General features: G+C 43.7%; 4 protein-coding genes across 4 annotated transcripts; 3 read left to right on the top strand and 1 right to left on the bottom strand.

The window, feature by feature from the left end:
- Positions 1–3569: 3569 nt before the first annotated feature.
- On the top strand, positions 3570–4981 carry K441DRAFT_319416 (uncharacterized protein). The gene is made up of 4 exons (XM_067641158.1): positions 3570–3924; positions 3975–4071; positions 4119–4619; positions 4671–4981. Exons 1-4 carry the CDS (start codon positions 3644–3646, stop codon positions 4758–4760), a joined length of 969 nt encoding a protein of 322 aa, XP_067507831.1. The 5' UTR covers positions 3570–3643; the 3' UTR covers positions 4761–4981.
- On the top strand, positions 4918–6369 carry K441DRAFT_543660 (uncharacterized protein; the record flags this gene model as incomplete). The annotated part of the gene is made up of 3 exons (XM_067642742.1): positions 4918–5179; positions 5236–5900; positions 5950–6369. Coding segments are annotated over 3 exons (1347 nt in total), but the record flags the coding sequence as incomplete, so codon positions are not given.
- Positions 6370–8281: 1912 nt separating this feature from the next.
- On the bottom strand, positions 8282–10428 carry K441DRAFT_654419 (Dihydroorotase). Its single transcript, XM_067647681.1, has 8 exons — positions 10233–10428; positions 9859–10116; positions 9731–9751; positions 9380–9670; positions 9289–9307; positions 9154–9227; positions 8924–8987; positions 8282–8869 (listed from the first exon to the last, which is right to left on the bottom strand). The coding sequence occupies exons 1-8, from the start codon at positions 10272–10274 to the stop codon at positions 8514–8516; spliced, it is 1125 nt and encodes a 374-aa protein (XP_067507829.1). The 5' UTR covers positions 10275–10428; the 3' UTR covers positions 8282–8513.
- A 340-nt stretch (positions 10429–10768) lies between these two features.
- Positions 10769–13568, top strand: K441DRAFT_629316 (glycoside hydrolase family 5 protein). Its single transcript, XM_067646224.1, has 2 exons — positions 10769–11694; positions 11747–13568. The coding sequence occupies exons 1-2, from the start codon at positions 10929–10931 to the stop codon at positions 13351–13353; spliced, it is 2373 nt and encodes a 790-aa protein (XP_067507828.1). The 5' UTR covers positions 10769–10928; the 3' UTR covers positions 13354–13568.
- Positions 13569–13896: the final 328 nt, after the last annotated feature.

Below are 13896 nucleotides of genomic sequence, written 5' to 3'. Positions count from 1 at the left end.
CTAAATATTGCTAGCAATTGGGTTACCGTTTTTAGTAATATATACCCTATTCCTATAGAGAAAGTCTTAAAAATCCTAAATAATATTAACGTTGCTAAGTGCCTAGGTATTAGCAGTCCATCCTATAAAATCCTCTTTAAAATACTCCCATAGTTATAAGTTGGCGTAATATCTATTTTAGTAAAATATAATATAGTGTAAAAGAAAGCCGTTAACTTATTTTGCGGTATAAGTTATTATATTAAAGGCGAATTTGTCCCAGTCTTTATTAATAAGTTTCGCGTGCTTAGCTACCCTTAGTGGTAAGGAGTCTTTCTAGTTATTTAAAGTAGGCGTAGCCATGTTTTTAGAGGGAGGGAAGTATTATTAGTATAGGGATTGTCATTTAGTACGCGTTTATAATATATATTTATTATTTAGTACACGTTTATAACGTGTATTTGCGATTATAGGGCTTAGGACTAGTTCTAGCCTTAAATCGCGAAGACTTATAAAGCGTGTTATTCTACGTAATAGACGTAAGAATCCATAATCTTAAAAAGGCTTAGGACTAGTTCTGGCCTTTAGATTCTTAGATTTATAGAAGAGTTCTATTTAAGGTTTAGGACCAGTTCTAACCTTAAAAGACAGCTTCCTCTAGCACGAGTAGCACTGGTATAGTAGCTCGTCTCTTCTTAGTGGAATACCTTGCTGTTCTATAGTATAATAGTAAAGTTAACTACTAATTAGTATTGGTTATATAAGGGGATATTACGTAGCTACGGTTTGTAGATAGTATAATAATTATTCTATATTCTTCTTAAAGAAAGGGGTAAGGAACTTAAGGTTCCTTACCACGCTAGTGCCGCGGCGGCACGTGATGGCAACTTGCCGTACGTAACGGCAACTTGCCACACGTGACGGTAATATACCTTATATGGTGACCATTTGCCCTTATTCCCAACATATTTAATAGCCTTAACCTTAAATTTAAAAAAAATAATAGCCCTATAAGAACTAGCATTTAATAATAAAACCCCTATAATATATACTAACTATGTCACGGAACCCCACCGCAGGGGCCTCCATAGGAGAGCCCCGTGCTCTCGCGTACACCTCGCGTACAGCTTATGTCAGCTACGCGTAGGTATATNACCTCCTTACGCCCTNNACCCTTANNATNGATCGCGNAANGTCTTNTAGACTCCTCGAATACATACGTCTTGTAGCCACTGCCCCGTCCCGTGACAAACTAAAAGGATATTGCCTCTTATATAAACTAGCCTTAGCTACCTATATATACTTCCTAATTAGCTAATATATTAATATATAGGCGTAAAGCTACTACACTATTAGCTCTAATATAGCTAAACTATAAATAGCTATAGATAGGTACTAAATTAGTATAATTAACGTCTATAACCTAAGAGATAATAGACTTTAGATAACTATATAGAGACTACTATTAATATAGTTAAAGGCGAGGTAGTAATTCTAGGGGACTTTAATATATACTATATAGTATAGGGAAGATAGTAGGCTATAGTATAAGTATAGGTAATATACCTACTTAATAAACTAAAAACGTAAGGCCTTGCCCTAACTACCCTAACTAGTAAATCTACCTAAAAAAGAGGGATTTAAGAGAGTATAATTAACCTAATATTTATATAAAAAGTACTTATAAACCAGTTAGCATTCTATAGGCTAGAAGATATATAGGCAATTACTATAGACTATATACTTATATCGATATCCTTTAATATTAACGCTATAGTATAATAAGCTCGCTAGAGAATCGCTATATAAAACTTAACTAAGAAATTTACTCCAAGAAAATTACTAATAGACTAGTAATAATATTAAAGATAACGCTAGAGAATATCTAAAGGACTATAAGTAACTACTTAAAAGGATACTACCTAAAAGCCTAGCCTAGTAAATACGTCTAATATAGATAGTCGCTAAAGGCGGTATAGTTATTTATAGATATAAGGAGGGTAAGATAATAGTATAGTATAATAGGTAAGGCCTACTACTACTAGAGCTATGTAAGGGCGCGAAGAGGCTTCAGGGCAGATTCGAAGGAATGATATAAATTCTATCTAAATCTATGGGTATAGCTCTTGCAGAGAATAAGACGTTGCGTAAAGAAGAGAAAGGAATGACAAGAGAGTTATATATTAAATAGTCAGGGGTCTTAGTGGTCGATGCGTGCGCACGTGCGTACGCGGTCTTCGACTGACTTCGGTAGAATTCGATGGATCTGGCAGAACTTGGCAGAAGTCGATCAAGCTGGCAGAATTCGGCAGAATTTGGTCAAAGCGTCGGAATTCATCTGTCGAGTGTTTCACCGAGACATTCCTACTGCAACTGGGCTAGTCCCGTTACAAGCTATAAGGTCCTAAAGAATAGGCTTAAAAAGATAATATAAAAGGAGAATAGAAATAGCTAGCGCCAATTCTTAGAGAAAATTACCTTAAACCTTACTAAACTATATAACTAAGGCTTTTAGCGTATATTAAAGTGGAGTAAAAGAGCTATAGGGGAAACGCTAGGAGACCTTTACCTATTTATACTTTATTAAGTAAAATAAAACTAGTATATAAATAATAATAGGGGGAATATAAAAATACTAGTAGAGAAATTCTTTTTAGGTATATACTAAGCAGACCTATAGAATATTAGTAGTTAAGACTACCCCCTACCTCTAGAGATAAGCTAAATTGTCTTAATAAAAGAAATAAAAGACGCTATATAGAAACTCCCTACTAGTAAAGCGGCTAAATTAAATAGGATCCTAAATAAGGCAATTAAAGCTATATTAGAAGCTATAATAATACTACTAGCTAATACTGTAGCTATCTACCTCTTTAATAGTAAGCTACTAAAATACTATAAAGCAACAACAACAGCTGTTCTATAAAAGGTAAATAAAAAGGACTACCCCCTCTCAGGGAGCTACCAACCAGCTACCCCCAAAAACACGCTAGGAAAGCTCCTAGAAAAGATAGTAGTAGAATATATAAGAGGCCGTAGAGGCGTAAGGGCTATTACTATAGACGTAAATGGGCGTAAAAAAAAGGCGATTAACCCTCTTAGCACTCTCCCTAATTACCTCTAGCGTTTAGTAGGAAACTTGTCTCCGGATAAAGGACAGGAGATTGGTCGAAAAGAGAATCGCTCGATGACGGAGAGGTAAAGAAGTAACAGTCGGTGGTCAGCCTAACATAGTGTGACAGCATGCCGGAAAACATGGCTTTGCAAGTGCAAAGGTGGGGCGCCTAAAAGGGGCGGTGTGAAGTTCAGAATAGAATGGATCATGGTATGGTCGATATTGTTATAGAGCTCCCATCGGGAATTGCTAATAGCGCCCTTATCTTTAATTGGAATACTTTTTGGGGATGCTAAATATCATTTTCATAAAGCTTCATCAATTAGATCGTTACTATTAGATATCTGAGTCTTACCTGGTATTCTAGCATAGAAAATTGAATGAACGTACATGGCCACTAGTAACTCTACACGTGCTAGGTTAGCTCGACGTTTTAGCCACAAGCCCCGCGCGCGACGACAGTTCAGAAAATATCCGTCAATCTACCAGCTTTCTATTATCTAGCAAACCTATTTACATCACCAAACTGCGGTTTATCAATATTCATATATGGCTTTTACTTCATCGACGTCTGAAACACCCGTCTTTGTCAAGCCTGGTGACCTGCGCACAGAGCTCTTCGATGATAGACCAAGTTGGGCCCAAGAATTAGCAACAACAACCGCAGAAGCCCCTTCAACGAATACTGGCCTTGAGTTTTGGGTGCATCAACAATTTTTTGACATAGGATTCAAAGCTAAGAGCGGATTCATTGGGTATAAAAAGTTGCAGAAAAAGCTGCGTGCGCTTAATCCGCAGTACGGGGGTGAAATATCTACCATAATTCAAAAGTAAGGACTTCATCTGCTCGTTTGCTCGTTTCTGACATGATACTATATAGGCTTCGCCAGCCAGGTCATGAGCTCAGTTTCCCGGTCCCCGAATCGGTCGCAGCTACTAGAAAGCAACGCCCGCAATCACTAGGATTGACTCCTAACGTAAGAATTTCTACATCGGGTGGTTTTAAAATTCTAATAGCTCCTAGGCTAGTTTAACCCAGTCCATTTACAACACCAATGCCCTCCAGTCCATTTCCAACAGAAATGCCGTCCAGTCCATTTACGGCAGAAATTCCGTCCAGTCCATTTCCAACACCAATGCCCTCCAGTCCATTTACGACAGTAATGCCCTCCAGTCCATTTATAACAGTAATGCCCTCCAGTCCATATATAACAGCAATGCCCTCCAGTCCATTTACAACAGCAATGCCCTCCAGTCCATTTACGATAACAATGCCGTCCAGTCCATTTACGACAACAATGCCGTCCAGTCCATTTACGACAACAATGCCGTCCAGCCTATTTATAACAGCAATGCCGTCCAGCCTATTTATAACAGCAATGCCGTCCGCCTATTTAACAGCAATGCCGTCCAGCCTATTTATAACAGCAATGCCGTCCAGCCCATTTATAACAGCAATGCCGTTACCAACACCAAGGAACAGCCTACCCCATCCGGCCCTATGCAAATGAAAAGCTCAAGTGTGGTGAGTTTAACATGAGCTGCACGTTGGTATGACGGCTTAGAATTGGTTCAGGTACCACACAGTGGACAACAAGGAGTGGCTGCACGAAATCAGGGAAGCACAGTCGCCCCAAAAACATCTAGTGAGTTGTCTAAGAACTAAGAGTGATGCAAGAACTGAAAGTCTAGCCTTACCAAGCGGTGTCAAAGACCACAGTAAAACAGAAAATTCTACAAGACATCCACAGGCATTGGCGAGCGACAAGCCGTCTTCTCGTCTCAATCATCAGCAAAATCTCTTGCTCGCTAAGAGGCCCAGTGATGATGGCGGTTACAATGAACGCGAAGAATTTAGTTACGACATTCGTAATGCGATTCTAGTTTCTGCGAACATTGTTGAAGAAACCGACGAGAAAATCTTACCCCAATACGGCCTTCTTGGGAGCTTTCACTCCGACGACTGTCCACAATTGAAGGACCCGGGAGACGACAGAATCTTCGTCAATACGAACATCCCATTCTCGGCATTTATTTGCGGAGTTCAAGGAAGCGGAAAAAGTCATACTACCTCATGTTTACTTGGTGAAACTTACCTAGAATTACACCCATATGCCCCCCAGCTAACCCGGTTGCTTCAGAGAATTGTCTTATTCCTTCTCTAATGCTCGGGCACTTAGAGAAACCGCTATCTGCACTCGTGTTTCATTTCAGCGAGTTTACCTCCCGCACTAGCTACAATCCTAGTGAAGCTTCGTTCCTATCCATGGCTCATTGCGACTTCCCAGACCACCCTACCGCATTCCACACAAATGTCATGGTCCCTCCGTCCAATTACTATAACTTGAGTCAGCTCTATACTCAAATCCCGAAGGTCAATGTTCATCCGTTCAAGCTGAAGCCACATATGTTAGACGTAGGTACAATGCTCGTGCTCATGGCAGTTGACCAATCCAAAGATAAATCACTCTATATGGCGCAAGTTACCAAAATCCTGAGAGATATAGCCACGGAACGTAATGGTGACTTTGATTATCTCGATTTCAAACGGAGATTAAGTAACCAAAAATTCGATCGAAAGCAGAGAGACTTTCTCAACCAGAGGCTTGATCTGCTGGAGTCATTCTTGGATCTAGATTCCTCATCCACCGACCTTACCTTCGGGGCTGGTGAGGTTACTATCATAGATATGTCTTGCCCTTTTGTGGATTCCAACACTGCGTGTGTTTTATTCAAGATTGCAATGAGGAAGTATCTAGAGTCAAGTGTTGCTGGAAAAATGATTGTTCTAGACGAAGCTCATAAGGTTCGCATACCTAGCATATCCTGTGTCTTACATTGCTGACAAGATTCAGTATATGATCGATACGCCTGGTGCAACGGATCTCAATGAATTTCTTCTCACGGTTATTCGCCAACAACGCCACTTTGGGGCACGTGTCATAGTGTCAACCCAAGAACCTACGATCTCTACTCAACTGATCGATTTATGTGCGATTACCGTCATTCATCGCTTCACGAGTCCTGATTGGTTTCGGGCACTGAAGACGCACATATCAATCTCCTCCAGCAGCACTGAAGATGAGAAGGACGAGAAATACCTATTCCGAAAGATCGTCAACCTCCGTACCGGCGAGGCACTGATATATGCACCCACGGCGGTGCTGGGGAAAGATCTTACCGGCAAACCGACCAAGGCTACAGAGGAGCTCCTAAAGGTGAGCATACGCAAGAGAGTCACTTGGGATGGAGGCCAGTCTATAGTATGCGTGTAGGATAAGGGCTATATAGTAGTAGTTCTTTGATTAACGTCTGATACGGATCCTATCTAGGCCCACGCAGACTACTCCGTCACAGGGGGAAAACTTGTGTATTTACAGGAAGAAAACCCTGCAGTTGGGTTGGGGGAGGAAAAACCCTATGAGCCACCTCAGTAGGATGAAAAACCCCGATTTGCCATGTCCGTCCGTAGCAGCGGCCCTACGGGTCTACGGCTACGTCCTGTCCCCCTTGGATGTTTTAAACTCCTTGGGAACTACTGCTTCCTTCTCTAGCTTATCCTAAGCTGGGGTTCACTACGTCCCAGCCAGGCCTTGCCGATCAATCACCGTGTCTTATTGTTATTTCCCATATTTTGACTGTCCCCTATATGCTATATCTTGCTGACCATTACCATATACGCCATGCCTCCCCCCCCCTAAGGTCTATTGAAGGCGTAAGGGGGATTTATTTATAAACTACTATTATACCAAAAGGCGAGCGGGACGTGTGTGTGTGTGCCTGGGTATCTTTTATACCTAGGCCCTAGTTGCTAGGCCCTCGCTAAGGGTCACCACTCCTTAAGAGGAGACAGGAAAACCGTACGGTATTGTCCAGGCTGCCAGGTAGTATTTGATAGTTGATGGCAAGTGACCGCATGCTCCGCGGGCGATCGCCCTAGGGGTTGGGAGGGGCCGTATACTTACTCGTTGCTCGTTCGCAATCGCTCGTTCGTCGATATAAGGTCGTCGATGCTTTCAATTAAGGGTTGGGGGACGTTGGATTCTGTATGTATCCGTAAGGATTACACAGGGTTGGAATAGGAGAACATAGCAGTAGTCTACTAAGAAGGGGGTACCGTTAGTAGTGGTTTTCGAGATCTCACCATCCCATGTGAAAACTTTTCACTACCCCCCACAACGTTTCGACAACCACCAGGTCCTACCCGCAGCTGTGCGACGTCTCTGCGTTGGCTCTACTGAGTCCGAAGACCAGTAGGTTCGTAGGCCTCACCACGTACAGGTGCAGAGTCCGATTTCGAGGACCGATAAGGGCTATATAGTTGCTACAAGTACGATACAATCTTGTCGAAGAGGCAGATTCTAGAAATGACTATAATCTTACAACATGAAAGTCTATGAAGATGGCGCGAGGAGGGAGGTGCTTTTGGAAACAGAAAACAAAGTTATAAACATTGTCCAATAGAAAGCTCATTAATAGTCCTGTAACAGCAGTTAGGGCCACCTCATGCACAGTACCAAAATACGCCTTTTTAAAATATATCTTAACAAACATAATGGCTATTTATACAAAAATTTAAATAGGGCCTATTAAATAGTGAATAAAGCTTTTTATAAAACAAAAAAAAAAGTATAATATAAAAGTATTATATAAAGTATAATTTTTATACAAACATCTATTATGGTTATTAAGATATAAGTATTTTAAAAGGATGTGCTTTGGGCTAACTCGCTTACATTTACTACTTTCTATAATAGAGTAGTGTTAAAGAATAGTAATAAAATGCGTACAAACTGGGAGGACTACTGTCGACCTGAATCGGGATTCCTTACCACCATCGAACTACTGTCTGGCGACCTAGATCGTCTTTACGTACTATGTCTCTTAACTTATGACTAAATGTCTTATCGAATGTCTCATTACCTATTTTCTATTACCTATTTGACTTAGTTGCCTGGACCTACCTAATCTATATAGAGAGTTTCTAGAGCCATATTCAATAGACAGAGTCCTTATCCTGTATTGTCCGTTCAACAACTACTATTAAGTATAGCCCATGGACTTAGTAGTAACGCCTAGCTAGTAACATCCGTAGACTTACCTAATCCTTAGAGATAGTAGGACAGCCATTAAGTTATAAACTCTATAGCAGGCTTTACAGTAGGCTCTGTAGCAAGTTCTACCGTAGGAGAAGAGTATATAATTAAAAGATTATATCTAGATTAGGTTACGGCCTACGGATAAGATAGCTAAAGCCAAGAAAAAGAATAAATCGTCTAATCCTTAGAAATGGTTTTAGAGATGGACGTTGGAGCCTGTTATTTTGCACTTCAGCTAACCAATATTCGACCATCTAACTAGTTCTGTATATCTTCCTAGCATGCACAGCAACGATATAGGCTATGAGCGAATCATCTGTTCACCATACCCAAGATAACGACATAACCTCTTTTCCTCTCCCAAACGGTACTACCTCAATGCTCCCATCTTTAGAAGCGACGACCAATGGTATTTTCTCCCCTTTCCTTTCGAGTCGAATCATAGGTCCTTCTTGTTCTGTTGTGCCGTCAAGTTTGTAGAATTCTCGTCCGTAGCGTGAGAGAAACCCTTCGATTGATGTTCGTCTAATCTCTTCTTCTTTGATCCATCCTTGCTTAATACCTTCCTCTAAAGCGCCGATCACAAGAGCAGTGCACCATGGCTGAGTGAAACAGCCTGCTGCAGCATTGCCGGGTCCTTTCTTAGATTGGATTGGATGCGGGGCCGAGTCGCTTCCTTCAGTATTTTTCAGTAAGTAAATAAAAGCATTCTCTACCGCGGTCTAGTTACCGAAAAAGAATTTTCCTGAACCCTCTATCACTGCTCTAACTAAAGCTACGCGATCCTCTGGCGCCTGTTAGATAGTCAGCATAAATGCACTTTTGAAATCCGAAGCCATTACACGACGATTTGTCGCTTATAGCTGTGGAGCTGCTGTTGTATGGATTAATTTAGGTAAAGATATTCCTCTCATTTTGACTTCTTCCAGCCAGGAATGACAAATTTTTAAATTATAGTACCTTTGCAACAGGCTTACAAAAATTGAAAGCATCACCACAACCCCAGTCATCAACGGTCATCCATAGATGATGTGCTAATCGCGCGCGGTGTGTGTAAATTAATTAGAAAATAGATCTAGAACTTAAGAAACTTACCGGTTAACGTACCCACCACCTACAATTGGCGTTAGCTGAGATATTTCTTTTCGGAAGCTCGCAGGCTCATCCTGAAGTTGGGATTCCCTACCGTTCGTCCACATAGTCGCACTGCCTCTAAACCTTCCCGAGTGCTGACATGTTCAAGAACAATACGTAGCTTAGGGAAAGCTGCGTGCAGCTTGTAAAGGTGAGGTAGGAACTTCGGTTCGGCGTTGAGTACGGTTACGGCTTCTGTCCCATCTGCTTTGGCATATTCAGTTGGAGGCGAGCTCATCATTTCGCCGTGTAAATTTAAGACCATGTCGTTAGCTTCCATCTCCTCGAAAATGGGGTAGTATTGCTCTATATCCAGCACACCATCTTGGGAATTTGTGGTAACCTAATCTAACGATCAGCTGTGTTAAGTCTTATGAGGCGAACTGGAACAATCAGCGCATACTCCAGCTGGGTAAAGCTTGACCTAGAAGCCCAAGTCAGCGACTACGTTCCTAGAAGAGATGCATGGTGCAGGGGAGGGTAAGACTATGGTAGATAGTAGAGCGTTTTAATAGGAATGCGGAGATTTACGCCATGTATGATTTTCGTACGAGCAGCCTCAGCGATGGTAGCTGCGCTCAACTCTGGATGCAGGTAGAGAGACATCAAAAATGTTACGCCAGGAGCAAGGCGAGACAGTGTTTCGTGGTAAGCAAGGGCATCAGAAACCTTGGTTATTGGTGGTTGAAGATTTGGCATAACGAATATCGTATCACATCCGCCCTCCTTAACAAGCGGCGTGATAAATTCCATCATTGTATCTTGTCGAAGATGACAATGGAAGTCCGCCTGAATAAGAGTAAAGGCAGGTAATTAGCATGCAAGGTTCACAAAAAGTGAAATATTTTGCCTAATTTTCCATAGAAAATGTACACTAAGTTTATACAACGAAATGGCTTGCTTACTGTGGGCGGCAGCTCAAGAAAAGGAATATTTTTCAGCTGCATTTTGATTTTGGGTAAGCTTAATGAGATAATATAGTATCAGAGAACGTAGATATTCTAGGAAAGACGATTAATAAGTTTCTACCTGTCCGATGTATAGTGCAAAGAAATTTGCAACCGTACAGGATAGAGATAAGGTGCATAGATATTTTTACGCATACAGCTGAAGATCTGCATGACAGGTGGTGGTGCTTGGCGGCATTTGGCGGCAATTTTAAATCACGTGAGTCTAGATTTTGGAGGTATTTTTCCACGTTGAACGTGGTCACTGATGTCGGGGAAAGCTGAGCGTGGTCACCGATGGAGCCGGCGGAAAAAAGTCGGCGGTACCACACTTTTACCTAGTCTTGACAATAAACAGGAATAAAAGCATTTTTTTCTGGATAAGAACACGTACTATAGCACTGCCTGCTTCTTCTATTTGAGGGGATGAAGCTGAAATGCGTTAGCGCCAAGAGTGCTTCGTCAGGCAATACGTCAACACCCGTTGCCCAGCAACGACCTCCATCACAAGCTCGAAACCGCAATTTCCAAACCAACTTTTAATATACGCAGAATCACAATTCGCAAAGGCCATAATCCATTCCTCAGCCCGCATACAGAACCGCAGAAGCATTCCCGCGTATTGCTCTCCATTCCATCCCCGGCGCCAACCCCATGNCCCGGGAATCCTCACGTCGCGACCACACTCGGCACGAACCCAGAGATAGAGACCGAGACCGCGACCATGACCGGGACCGCGATCGCGAACGAGAACGCCAGCGGCGCCGCCGTGGTCACCGCGCAACTGACAGTACCGGAGAGCTTCTCCCTCCAGTCACTCGAACACCGCGAGATAGCGCTTCCGAGAGCCCGAGTCCAAGGAAGGTGAGGGGTTCGGATAGAACGAATGGTAGTAGAAGCAACCCGCTTTCCCTAGGTAGTTTAGCGAAGCTCGATTCACAGAACTTGAAGCGAGGTTGGAAGGGTTACGACTATGACTCGGAATATGTTAAGGAGGTGAGGCAGAAGGAGGCGAGGATGGAGAAGGAGAGACTGAGGGAGGAGGCACTAGAGAGAAAAAGGGAGAGAGAGCGCGACAGAGAAAGGAGGAGAGCATATGAGAGCGATAATGCGCAACAGGAGCATGAGCGAGTAACAGTAGAAAGGAGAGAGGAAGAGAAGAAGAGGAGAAGGCACGCGGATGATGAGACGAAAGAGAGACGGAAGAGATACACGGAGTCTGAGCGGGCAGAGAGGAGAGAGCGGCGGAAAGCCCAGAGAGAAATTCCTGCGAACCAAAGGAGGAGGGTTGTAAGTGGTCCGCTCCTAGAAGAAGGTGGCAAGGACGAGGTGCATGAGTATATGGCAGAGAAGACGGGTGGAGCTGGTAGCGATGGGTATACTGACGAAGAGTGGGCACGGAGAAAGAGGAAGCGTATATGTGAGAACAGAAGTTTCCGGCATTCCGGCTATGGTCTAATCAATCTATTTAGGTATTATTGTTGGGGTCATTATCTTGATTCTAACAATTGTAATAGTGGTCGCAGTGCTGATGTCAAAGAAGAACTCTGACCCTGTAGAGAGCAAAGCTGCAGCCAGTTCGCAAAAACCTTCGAACAGCAACTTGAATGGCGTTTCCGAATCCTCTATCCCTTCCTCTGCCCAAGGCACAGTGTTAGACCCTTTCACATGGTATGACACGACAGACTTCAACGTCACATATACCGATGCTACAGTCGGCAGTCTTTCTATTATGGGACTCAATTCAACTTGGGATGATTCAGTTCAGGCGAACTCTAATGTTCCAGCCCTAAAAGATTCGTTCAATTATGGTACTACGCCAATTCGGGGTATGAACGTGGGTGGGTGGCTGAGCATTGAACCCTTCATTACACCGTCCTTCTTCTCAGGCTTCAGTACACATGATGGGGTAATAGACGAGTACACCCTCACCTCTAAACTCGGATCTACGAAAGCAGCGCAGACTTTGGAAAAGCACTATGCTTCCTTCGCCACAAGACAAACTTTTGAGGATATCCGTGCAGCTGGTTTCGACCATGTCCGTATTCCCTTCTCCTATTGGGCTATCACGACCTACCAAGGCGATCCCTACGTACCGAAGATTTCGTGGCGATATCTGCTCCGTGGGATCGAGTACGCCCGACAAAATGGCCTGCGAATAAATCTAGATCTCCACGGCGCACCAGGCAGTCAGAACGGATGGAACCACAGCGGTCGTCAAGGCTACATTGGCTGGTTGAATGGCACGGACGGAGACTTGAACGCTCAGCGCACCCTCGACATCCATGGCCAGCTCTCTACCTTCTTCGCCCAGCCTCGCTACAAGAACGTCGTAACTATGTATGGCCTCGTGAATGAGCCGCGTATGGTCGCTCTAGACACTCAATCTGTGCTCAACTGGACCGGAAAAGCCATTGACATAGTCCGCAAGAACAATATCACTGCCGTCATTGTCTTCGGCGACGGCTTCATGGGTCTAGACAACTGGCAAGGCAAGCTGCAAAACTACGACAATCTGCTCCTGGACGTGCACCAATACGTGATCTTCAACACCGACCAGATTGCACTCAAACACACCGACAAGCTGACCTTTGCGTGTAAAGGCTGGACCACGCAAACGCTGCGCTCGCAGAACAAAGCCACCGGCTTCGGCCCGACAATGTGCGGCGAGTGGTCGCAGGCCGATACCGACTGCACGCAGTACATCAACAACGTCGGCGTCGGGAGTCGCTGGGAGGGCACCATGAACACGGGCAGCGCTTCGACCTCGGTACTCGATCCCACCTGTCCAACGCAGAACAATCCGGCCTGTGAATGCACTGACGCGAACGCGGACCCGTCGAAATACTCGGCCGCGTACAAGCAGTGGCTGCAGCAGTTTGCAGAGGCGCAAATGGAGAGTTTTGAGCAGGGGTGGGGCTGGTTCTACTGGACGTGGGAGACAGAGGCGGCAACGCAGTGGAGCTGGAAGCTCGGAATGGCGGCTGGCATCCTGCCGTCGAAAGCATACGATCGGAACTTTAATTGTAATAACACCATTCCAGATTACGAGCAGTTGGGGTTACCGGAGAACTATTAGGCGTAGAGTGGAGGAAGTTGGCTGGGTGCGTAGGATTGGAGGGATGTTGGCGTTCGGGTCTTTTTGTTGTGTTTTTGACTTGATGAATACGGTTAAAGATGGCGGTGCATATAATAGGCGTTTTGATGCATACCATGTCGATACCAAGAGCTTATACTCGCCTATGTATAAATGAGATGCTGTACATTTGAACAATAGACCCAATATATCATGGCCTTCTCATGGCTTGTGTGTCCATGTACGTTTACAGATAATAACTTCGTTATACGGGAACTTTATACGATACGGATCGTTAGAGCTTGAACCCAGTATTCTAGAAAGCCTCGCCATACATAACTTCATGGACATAACATTCGTCGACAAGAGTCCATGTATCGTTGTCTCGCAAAAGGAAGACATATGGTACCCGGTATTAGCGTAACAACATTATCTAATCTCATGGTCTGGACCGAGGCCCATAAGGGAACGTTCGGTTGCAATCTGACGCTTTTAAATCTGAACTGAAAGTTCGGCAGAAAGAACGCGCTCCTTCCCGATTTGACA

The sequence above is a fragment of the Cenococcum geophilum genome (assembly GCF_001692895.1).
Source record: "Cenococcum geophilum 1.58 unplaced genomic scaffold K441scaffold_7, whole genome shotgun sequence".
Taxonomy (NCBI): Eukaryota; Fungi; Ascomycota; class Dothideomycetes; order Gloniales; family Gloniaceae; genus Cenococcum; species Cenococcum geophilum.
The sequence above is the reverse complement of the archived record's forward strand: the minus strand, read 5'-3'. Positions and strand labels throughout refer to the sequence as shown.

Excerpts from the sequence above, each read along its gene's own strand:
- K441DRAFT_319416 (XM_067641158.1), top strand. The coding sequence starts at position 3,644 with ATGGCTTTTACTTCATCGACGTCTGAAACACCCGTCTTTGTCAAGCCT. Across the intron at positions 3,925-3,974 it reads ATATCTACCATAATTCAAAA|GCTTCGCCAGCCAGGTCATG; the intron begins GTAAGGACTTCA and ends GATACTATATAG. Across the intron at positions 4,072-4,118 it reads CACTAGGATTGACTCCTAAC|GCTAGTTTAACCCAGTCCAT; the intron begins GTAAGAATTTCT and ends AATAGCTCCTAG.
- K441DRAFT_654419 (XM_067647681.1), bottom strand. The coding sequence starts at position 10,274 with ATGCAGCTGAAAAATATTCCTTTTCTTGAGCTGCCGCCCACA. Across the intron at positions 9,752-9,858 it reads GTACGAAAATCATACATGGC|GTCAAGCTTTACCCAGCTGG; the intron begins GTAAATCTCCGC and ends TTGGGCTTCTAG. Across the intron at positions 8,988-9,153 it reads TTTGTAAGCCTGTTGCAAAG|GCGCCAGAGGATCGCGTAGC; the intron begins GTACTATAATTT and ends ACTATCTAACAG.